The following is an 11,735-nucleotide window of genomic DNA, read 5'->3' on the forward strand; positions in this document are numbered from 1 at the left end:
ATACTTTAAAGACAGATTCTTTGTTAGATTTTAAGAAGAAAAGTCTAACACGAAAATGTCGAGGCTATGATAGTTTTCAAATGGAAAGAATTTAAAAATTACGAATGATAGGGCTAGCTAGAATTTCGCGCGCTCTTAGGGTGCAGATGGTAAGATAGTGTGTAAAAAATCTGAATTTTATTATTGTCAAAGGCATGAAGAAATACCTTCATCTTGACCATTTCGCCATCTCTGAGTGCGCGTCATTCGTAATTTTTAAATTCTTTCCATTTAAAAACTCATAGCCTCGACTTCTTGTATTAAACTTTTCTTAAAATGTTACAAAGAATCTGTTTATAAAATATTTATCGTCAGTTTTAGGAAACAGATTTTCATTTACCCTGTAAATATATATTTTTTGTTTTTTAAAAAGATCTTTACGTCAAAGCATATTATAAAATTTCTACATTTCAGAGTTTATACATATTTAGACAGGAAACAAGAAAATTTATCTTTTCTTAAATTATGCTTTTCACTATATCGTGGTCTTCATTTTGTCAAAATACCGGAAGTTTATTGCGCATTGAGAAGATAAAATGCGGCTATTTTGTGCATCTGCTACGACATTATATCGCAAAACCGCTGCGCGATATCTTCAAGTCACTCAACGTGTTTTTCGGTGGAGACTTTCCTTTCTTGAAAATTTATATTCTGGTAAAAAGATTCTTTGGAAGAACACTACTTGATAGCTGCGAATTCGCTCGAGTGATTCACGTACAACTCTATATTGGCACGGTCGAGCAACTTACATTTTCATGTTTTCTCGCCAAGTTTTCGCATTTGTTCCTATTGGAACAAATGTATCGTTATCAGAAGTGGAACTAAAATTGTTTGGCAAGTTTTGTTGTATCTTACACGTGTATTTTAGACATTGCGGTATCATAATTATTTAAAGAATCATATATAATATTGAATTGTAATTATTAGAAATAAAGAAAGAAGAAAGGAGAGATTTGTATTCATTTATTCATTTCGTCGCGGTCAGACAATTAACTTCGACATTTGTAATTGATTTCGGCCATAAAATCTACTTGTGTGACGTCAGCTGAGCTATATTCATTTATATTTATAACAACTTATATAAGCTGTTAGTATGCCATCGATTATTTCTGGCGAATGTATCTTTTGAAATGAATAAGAGAGTACATTAGCGGAATGAATAAACAACGTGACATATCATTGTTGCTTTTATAAGGACGAAGTTCGATCCGCTAAAGTGTAGCAAGTATTTGTATGCCGAGCTATTAATATTCACACCATTATCGCAAGTGCAGCGTACAAATGCGCCATTACAAGCAAGATAAGTAATGACCGGGAGATATTTGTAGGAACATAAATATCGATAATGTCTAAATTTCGCGGAAGTAACGCGAACGCGGATACAAACTTCCCATTATCTCATCGCAGCATTCTATACGTTTAATTACCTCATAACCAATAGGATTTCCTATAGCAGGATGATGCACCAAGGTAACAAAAAACAATGGTCCCCAGAATAAGACGTATGCTGCTGTTATGACCAGGAACATTTTCACCCTTTGTACACCCTCGTGTTCCATTCGCCTGAGATAATTCCTCATTTTCCGGTGCTCCTCGAGGGCACCCGTTCTCTGAAACGTTATTTCTAAATAATTTTAAATCCTCCCTCACATGCTACGGTTCATTTTCTTCTTCATTTATACCTTGGTTTACATATGTATAATACATACGTTACATTTATTGGTATACAGGGTGAGTAAAAAATTCCGGACCGATGAAATGACAACTAAGCATTTCCGCAAGAAATGTTTCCTACAAAAGTGATAGGGTTTTAAATGATCTATTCACTGTTCTGATCAGTCTGACCTTGGGTGGCGTCGCCAAGGTCAGGTTAAAGTCACATCGATTTTTTTAAATGGCACACCCTATTTTTGATTCCAGAATCTAATGGCTGATGTCAAGAGCTTTTCAAAATACTACAATAAAGTTATTTTTCATAAAGTACTTTTCGAGTTACAAGGCTTGAAAGTTATAGTACCGCCGGCATTACGCAAGGTGTCCGATTGATGGCTAAAACCTTTTGAATGTTGTTCAGGATCATGTCCTGGATAACATTCAAGAGGTTTTAGTCGTCGATCAGGCATCTTACGTAATATTAATGCCGGCAGTACTGTAACTTTCAAGCCTTATAACTCGAAAAGTGGATAACATTTGTTAAGATCAAGATCATTGGAGATTATTTCTCTTATTTTCATTTTTATATAAAAATTAATTTTTATATAACTAAAAATTCATTTTTATATTGTATAAAAATGAAAATAAGAGAAATAATCTCCAATGACCTTGATCTTAACAAATGTTATCCAGGACATGATCTTGAACAATATTCAAGAGGTTTTAGCCATTAGTCGAACACCGTGTGGTCAGACTGACCCAAAATCAGACTGACCAGATCAGTGAATAGATCATTTAAATCATAAAACCCTACAGCTTTTGTAGGAAACATTTCTTTCAGAAATGCTTAGTTTTCAAGATGTTTCACCGATCCGGGACTTTTTACTTTCATCCCATATAAAAATATACACATAAAAAAAAACTGATTGTCAAAATACAAGTATTGTTAGTGATATTTAAAATGCGGTTTTTGGAAAAAAATGAAACTATTATTTAAATTGCCAATTAAAATGAAAGGATTTTGTAAAGATTTATTAGCACACATATATAAGGCGTTCAGCATGAACGCTTTATATGGCGAGTGGTACACACTGTACTGAATAAAAAAGTCTTATTGTTAATATATATAAATGATGTAAACATAAGTCGAAAATTAAACTGTTTCTAAAATATATATAAACAATTTTGTATAATATGTTATAGTATCGTGACCGACTAGCTGATTCCTACGTGTTGCATGCGACGCGGAAAGAGAAAAATTGAAATAAGCAGTACCTGGTAGCCTATTTAAGAGAATTACAGATCCAGTGAGGTGATCTCTCATAATGCTCATCTAGTCACAATCGCCTGTTGATGCCAATTTAAAATCTTTCCCGGTAAAATCTTTCATTGTAAAGTATATATGGAAATTGAATGATAACATTCAGAACGCGGTTTATAAATACTGACAATGAGATAAATCTTCATATCGCATGCAATTACATAAAACACAGAAAAGATAATACGTGAGTTATGATAATTATAATAAATATAGAAACAATCCAGGTCACAAATTAAAACGAGTTATATTAGGTATACAATGTGGAAATATTTACTTTATTCAAACATATAAGTTTCCGGTTTTTTTACTTAGTGTGGTATGTGGTACCTTATAAATGCTGAATGCTTTTTTATGAACACCCTATATAGAAATATGCTCCTTTGTTGAAAATCATTAACGTAATTGACTTACTTTTGGTGTCGTACCGTTCCTTGTGTCACCGTCTTCAGTTGTAAACGCATTTGTTGCACCCTGATGTCCTCCTGTCACATTAACGAGTGTTGTAACAAGACCGGCTACTCGTACCTGGAGATAAAGATGGTATTATGTAAACATAAAAGAAATTTATAAAATTAAAGCAATTATTAAATAACATTAAGTAATACTTTTTTATTAAAATACTATTAAATACCTCTATAAAAACTCTTTATTAAGAGTAAGACATAAAATTTGTCAAAACTTATATTAAGTATAATATGGTTTCCCAACACTCAGTTTATTTGTTAAATTATAAGCTCAATCTGTCTCATTTTCGATCTTTACATAAATATAATCATTTTAAAAATTAGTTTATTTCAAGAATTCTAAAAATTAAACTCAATGGTGCACATAGATCTATCTGTCATTCTCAAAGAGAGATTTTTGAACTTATTGTTAGAAGAAATATTATGAATCACATCCCAAGAAGCATTTGCAATGAATTTTTTGCAAAACAAAAATCCACGTTTTACAATCAATTAAAAAGGGAAGAAATTAGGTTAACAAAAAAACTTGAATGGATTTTCAGAAAGATAAGAAAAGAAAATATAATGACGTTAAACCAGTACATTATTTTGTAAATATGGACAAATAAAAACCTAATGTTGAGAATAACGACGTTTTAATAAATAGAAACTTTCTACGCAATGATTTCCAGTTGACCCGTCTAAAAAAAAAAATTGGAAGTAAAAATTAAAGCTAGTGAATTCTTGGATAAATTACGATTCCTCTTTATTTAGTATAAAAGACGGATTTGACAGGAGGTTCTATTCCAAAAAAATATAATATTTACAATTAATATTTAAATATAATTATTACAATTAAGGCTCCTAGCTAGTCACGACGGTCATGTTGGAATCGTGATGTCAGAAGCGAGGAATGACATGTTAATTTATGCTGCAAGCCATTTGTAAATAAAAACAATTTGGATAAATCTAAATGACGAGATTGCTTTAAAATACCTGTAAAAATAGGCAGAAACTGTTTTTTTCTCCCTTAATAGTCAGTAAATGGTCGTAAAAGGCAGGTAAAGTGAACCTAATTTCGGGCAGAAACATGGTTTGAACAGCTATTAAAATGAATGAAATATACACTTTTATACGTATAAAATTTCAGGATAGTTTTTGTCCATCTTTAGGTTTTTTATAAGTATGAGATACGTCACATTTTCACAATTAAGCAAATAATAATGAAATGACTTGCAGCATAAATTCCGTTATCAAAACATTACTTTTCCACGCTTATAAGTTCAGCTATTTATCGTGGCGAGGCGCTGTAACACACATAAGCACGAGCCCATGTATATGTGCTCACTTTTGGCGCGCCGAGAGCACATGTGCATGAGCTCGTGTTTATGTGTGTACCGATTTCGCCACATTTCGCCAGACCGCTGCGCGCTGATTGATGATTTTGAATCGCATGTTGACTAGTCAATGGTCTTAAGTGATAATTTTTTTTTACCTCTAGCATATCGGAAAAACACAAACAATAGAACATAGAAAATTTTATTAAGATCATAGAAAATAACTTTAGATTTATGAAATATCTTGAACATTAGGCATTATTTATCTCCATACTGAACAATTTTTTATCCTCCTCGTTGTTTAATAACTCGTCAAAACGATTTTTTTTAGCGAAATATACGACCTATAAAAAAATAATCTAAATATAATTTTTACCAAGACTGACAAAGGGAACATCATGACTGTGGCATTGGATAAAAACTTATACATTCAAAAAATTACAAACATGCTTCGAGATCCGGAGACATACACCAAATTAATAAAAATTAACAAAAAATATTCGAGAGTTACTCACTAGTTGGAAAAAGAAGGATTATATTTCCGAACAGATCTACAAAAGAACTTTAATCAATGAAGATAATTTATCAAGGACATATATTGCCCAACCAAAAATTCGCAAAGAGGGGGCACCTTTTAGAATCATTTCATCAATAGATAGTCCATTATATTCATTGGTGATTTATTTGCATGATATTATTTAAAAAAATGTTGATAAATCTTTCAGTAAGGTTGACAGTAGTTTCCAATTTGTCGAAAAATTGAAGGGTTTACATGTATAGGATTGGAATACTCTTTAATATCTTTAGACATGGTCTCACTGTTTACTAATATCCCAATTGAATTGGTAATAAAAAGTGTGGTAAAAAGATGAGTTAATATTGAAAAAGATACTAGTATATCCAAAAAATGAAATTTTTAAAGCAGTGACATTAGTGTTAAATTCAACATATTTTAGTTTTAATAATGAGTATTATAAACAGAATTTTAGCATCTCGTGGGTTCATCTCTGTCTCCGATTGTTGCAGACTTAGTTTTGCAGGATTTGGAGACGATGGCTTTAGACACCATTGGAGTAACTTTGCCATTTTACATTAGATACATGGATGATATTATTATGTCAGTGTCGGACAATTTAATTGGTTCAGTATTAACAACTTTCAACTCCCTCCACATGAGACTTCAGTTCACATTGGAAAACGGTGGGGATAAAATTAACTTCTTGGATGTGACGATCATGAATAACAATAATCGGTTAGAATTTGATTGGTATCATAAGGCAACTTTTTCGGGATGATACCTCAATTTTTTGTCATCACATCCTATTTCTTAAAAAAAAAAAAAGAAGTAATAATAGGAATGACAGACAGAACACTGCTACTCAGAACTAAAATTCCACCAAAAAAATATTGAGCTCATAATTAATATGTTGTTAAATAATGACTATTCAGAGATCATTTTGGAGATCATTTTTTAAACTGTATCCTCACGTTTAAAATGTTTATTTTCGAGGCGTGAGATTCCTGAACAAAAGTCAGATACTAATCAAAATAATAGTAAAAAAGCTCCATGGTTTGTTATGCCTTACACATCGACAACAGCGGACAGATTCCTATCAATTTCTAAGAATGAAAATTAAAAATCAGCAACAATAAGCTGAACAGGTTCAATAGGATTTAGAAGAATGTTCTTTCAAAAAATTCCAATAAAAACGTGATATATAAGATCTGCTGTAAAGGCTGTGACGCATCCTACGTCGGGCAAACGAGTAGAAAATTATGTATTAGAATTGCGTACTAGAAACATCGTAATCATATTAATTGGAACGCAAAAACGCAATCAATAATTACTGATCATAAAATTGAAATATGAATTGAAATATGAATTTGATTGGGGCGCGGTAAAAATTTTAGATAAGGAGAAGAATTTAAATAAACGATTAATTTTGAAAAAAATACATATACATTTGCAAAGAAATAATTAAATTCGTTCAGATACAGATGGATTCCATCATGCCTACGTTATAATGTTAAATAGATTTACTAATTATAATAGATTATATTTCCCTTTTTTTAAATTTTTATCACAGTTATCTCACAGTTTTTATTTTATGACTTAATGTATGCCTTTCTGTTTTGTATATGTAATATTTATGACACAACAATGTTTTCTTTTGAATTGACCTCTGTACAATAAAATATTCGTTAAACGTATCTGACACACGGAACATACAAATAGAAAATATAGAAATTGTCTTTGTATAAATGTTCGAGACACGTGTCATTATTTTATCGATATAAATTGTCACATAGTGAAATCAATTTTCTAAAACTTTATAATATGTTGAGTGTTCTGTTCGAGATGAGTCTTTCCCTTTTTTTGACTAATTTGATTCAATTTTAACGTATATATTTGCATATCAGAATCCACTACAGTTTTGGGAATCTGAAAGTGACTCATTCCGGATAGATCGTTTGTTTCGAATGTTTTTGATCAATTTTAATTGTAATATTGCTGAGGATGACTCCAAAGTGAGTTGAAACGTCCAAAGTTACGAAATAAAGAAAACATCAGTTGTACGAAGAAGTAATTTTACTAATCAATAACTGTGCGCAACTCCTTCCGTGCTGATTCTTATTAGTCTTGAAATTTCCTTATTATTATTATTAGAAAATCTTTAAATAGAAAAAACTTAGTTCTTGTAAAAGTGTAAAAATACTGTTATGTAAAATTTTAATTCTACTGATATATAGGAAAGATCCTTATGAGATACTGAGGTCATTTTGGATAAATGTTAGAAGTCTATGGGCAGATTTTAAATAATAATAGGTTATTTAGAAGGCAATTTAATAATTAAGATAATGTTATGTAAAAAATTTAATTCACGTTTTACTTTTTTTGAAAATTAATGAAATGTAAAAAGTGAGCAAATCACAAAGTCAACAAATTGTGCTCCTAATATGAGATGTCCCGAGAAATCGTCAATGAAACGCAAAATACTGCAAATAAAAAAACTATGTAATGTTTCTAAAATAGACATAACCAGTGTGCGCGCAAAATGAGCATGCGATGCACTGTATCCAGACCGCATCTTCAGATAGTTCAAGCCAAGCATCGCAGAAACGCTCGATGTTCATTCCTTTTTATTATTGTAAAATAACATTTATATTTTGGATATACAAACATTTATACTTCAGGTATATGAAATATTTTCGCTATGACATAGAAGCATAGATTATTTATTGGAAATACCAGGATATCTCATATTAAGGTTTCCACGCCTTATGGTTTTACGATCATTAAATCTAACTTCTGTAATTAAACAATTTAATATAGCGTATTTCTTTATTATTACGCTCTTACTCTATCATTACATGAAGAATTCATTACCAAATATTTACTTATTAAATAATAAACAAGATTTAAAGGCTTATTTCAATGAAACTTGAAGACACATTCATATTTTAAAATCTTTTTTTACAAGACTACAGGCATCATCTAATAATGAATTTTCCACTAAATAGTTTTGAATCCAAGAGCAATAAATTCATGGTAGAGCCAATAGATTGCATTTATTAATTTAGCAGAAACGCCGTTATCTCATATTAGGTATCTATCTCATAATAAGGGGCTTTCCTCTATGTATTGTATACTATTATTGATATAGCCGCTTACCGCTTCGACATTAGCTTTCGTCAAATCTCTGTGTAACTTTCGTAAGTGAAAGAGCGTTAGTGCTATGCAAATAATGTTGATGACAATCCAGAGAGCATTGAGTATGTAGTGACGAAAAGGTCCATGTACCAATGGACAGCTGGGTGCGTTATGACTGCTTTCCGCGTTCGCCGCTAAGGCCCCACTAAGAAATGTGGGTCCCAGATTGATAGTTATGCTGGCGAACCAGATCATGAAAGTACCAAAAAGTACGCACTGTAAAAATAGCAAAAAATATTCAATAAAGTTTATAAAAGATTTTTGCTAATTTAAAAGAAATTTGGCGATAACGGGGCAATAGGAATCAGGCGCGGTAATTGTTGTGCAAATAATATACAGATATAATACAAAACTCTTTACTAAATTGACGTGCTTACGATAATTGCGATAATTGCGCAACAACTCTCGCGCTTGACTTCCACTGCTCTGTTATCGTCAAATTTTTTTTGAACAGTAAGGAGTCCTTGTACATTGATTTATAGTTTTGCTAGTCATGTGATATTTTCTGAATATTTCAGGTATATGCAGAATTATCATTTCAAATCACCAATATACTTTGACGAATTACGCTTGCGGCTTGATAAAAATTTTGAAATAACAAATCTAAGATTTTTTATAAAAAAGATAATGAAATAAATATTTATATTTGTAAATGAAATTAACTTTCCATTGGACGCGCGCCCTTTCATAACGGGAGTGGGCCGTGTATAGAGAATACCGCAGAATAAGATTAAAAATTCGAAAGATTAAAACATACTCGTAATATCGCCAAATAAGCATTATGCGATAAAAGTTTATGATATCTAAATAATTATTTATTAAAAAAAATAAATTACCTTTTATTAGAAAATGGATTAATAAAAAAAAGTTTTATGCTTTCAGTCGTAGTATAATTATTACAAATAATTGTCAAATATTTTTTGCAAGTAAAATGAAAGTATTTATTGGATTTGAAGATGGTGGTTGTATTTATCCACAACTTGCACTTCCCTCGCTTTTCACCGGCATTGAGCGATTCCTGTGTATCCTCTACAGGAACATTTTTCTGAAAAAATGCCCTAATATCTTAAAAATTGATTCTACGTAAACAACATACGCTAACAGAACGCGACCTGAGCGAATCGATGGCCCAAAAGACAACGAAAGACACCGAAGGTACCTTGAGAAATCGAGACCCAGAAAATATTGTAGATTTTGCCTGTACTCGTATCCTCTTCATAAAACCGGCGCGCGTGTACGGAAAACACGTGCGCGCCCGCTGGAAGGTTAAATTAAGTATTATATATTAAACCAAATAATAATAAGTAACGGGCAAAGTAAGAGTCGACATATTTCTTTGAAATTAACAAAAGAATATATTACAATTAACAGAGGTAAAATTACATAAAGCAAAAATAAAATCAAAATTAAGAAAATAATTACAAGTTACAAATTTCGACTACCGGATTGAGCCCTCTTCAGACATTAACATAACGAAAAAATCGTAGAATAAAATCAATTATCGCAAATGATCGCATGTTCAAAACATTCACAGTTCGGGTGAATCTTCATGTAGAGTTCGACATTATTTCCATACGATTGAACAGTCAAATGTATTAAAAATATCTTGGCAAAGCTCTTGATAAAAAAGATAAATTAAAAACTTACCACAAAAAGATCTACGCGTAAATAAATTAACATACCGGAAATCTAATAAAAAATAATAAAAACTCACCAGAAATCATATGTAAAAAATTCAAACGAGCGTGTCTAAAAAGGAATAAAAAACTTTTGGAATATATATAGAAAGAAAGAACGCAAATGTGTAAGACAGACATTACGTGTCGATTATTATGTACGTTCAGTAGTGCGGATCAACACAGACTGAGAGAGAAGACGGACTGTTAGTATTAAAAAGTCAAACTTTATTTATGGTATGATGGGAATATAAGTCTTGTGGAGACCATCGGTGTCAGTTTGTAAATTGAGACTATTCTTCTATTATATATCATTTGAGCATTTTTTTTGCAAATAACTAACATTTTTTGTCCTTTTTTTTTTTAAATAAAAAGACATGTGAAATTTTAATTCCTATTGTAATCTTAATAAAATAATACGACACAAACTAATTGCTACAATTTAATTAAAATCTTCCGTGCATAAATAATTTCTCTTGAGCTTTATATACATATTTTAATGAAACATTACCTATTTATTTAACCTAACTATTGAGCGACACCGATAATTTATAAATATATTCCACAAATAGGGATTCATAAATTTAAATTTACACATTTAAATTTAGAATGGTGCAAAGTTGTGTTTGATCCAATAACTTTTTACAACAATATATTTTGTAGGTATAATTATGGATTTATTTATACAGTACAAAATAGAATTAGCAAAAATTATCGAAAATCCATTAATCATTAATCATTAGCAAATATCAATCGTAAATTCTAGAAGACATGTTCACAAGTTTTATAAAATTTCATAAATATCCATTTATTTGATTAAATATGTTTGATTAAATAGTTTTGTTAGGAAATCCTGATTGGTTAGTCTAACGAGTTTAAGATACTTACGAGTTTAAGATAATTAAATTATCTTTGTTTACATTTCAAACCTGACACATACAATTTTGTAATTCACAATTAATCCGCTATTGCAAAGACTTTTTTAAGCTTTAAGATATTAGATATTTAAATATTCCCCTTCTTAAAAAAAAATATAAAAATAAATTATTGCTATACACTTTTTAAATATTGACAAATTTGACATTAATTATCAGAGTCCAAGTCGCAGTAAAGCACTATAGATATGTAGGTTAAAAAGATAGATAGGTCAAAAAACGAGCAAAAGGAAGATCTAATTTAAAAAATATATATATAATATTTCATAATATTCTTGAGGTTTCTACGGGTGCTTTCTAAATATATAAAGATTATGCGTTTCGCGGGTTTTTTCCGTGTCTCACCCACAATTCTCTTCTTCCCTCCCGTCCCTCCCATTTCAACAAGCAGCGTATATACCAAAAAGATAAAAGGAATGGCCCGGAGGAACAGCTCAGTATCAGTCTGAATGTTAAGCTGTTGAACTATTATATATTATTTATTTAAATGAATTAATTTCAGAAATTATTATACAATAATTGAGTGCCGATATGATGGTCTGACTTTCAACGCAATCAATCTGAAATATTAATAATTCTCCCAAATTTCCCAAACTTAATCTTAAAAAACTGTGATAAA

At 30.7% G+C, this 11,735-nt stretch overlaps 1 protein-coding gene across 1 annotated transcript in view; it reads right to left on the reverse strand.

Moving 5' to 3' along the window:
• Positions 1-11,735, reverse strand: part of LOC108755581 — a 22,526-nt gene that overhangs the window by 4,210 nt on the left and 6,581 nt on the right. Inside the window, exons 3-5 of the mRNA XM_018498679.1 lie at positions 8,467-8,721; positions 3,425-3,538; positions 1,467-1,649 (exon numbers count right to left, since the gene is read on the reverse strand). Coding sequence (XP_018354181.1) covers positions 1,467-1,649; positions 3,425-3,538; positions 8,467-8,721 — 552 coding nt within the window. The remainder of the gene's footprint in view (positions 1-1,466; positions 1,650-3,424; positions 3,539-8,466; positions 8,722-11,735) is intronic.

The sequence above is a fragment of the Trachymyrmex septentrionalis genome, unplaced genomic scaffold (assembly GCF_001594115.1).
Source record: "Trachymyrmex septentrionalis isolate Tsep2-gDNA-1 unplaced genomic scaffold, Tsep1.0 scaffold89, whole genome shotgun sequence".
NCBI lineage: Eukaryota > Metazoa > Arthropoda > Insecta > Hymenoptera > Formicidae > Trachymyrmex > Trachymyrmex septentrionalis.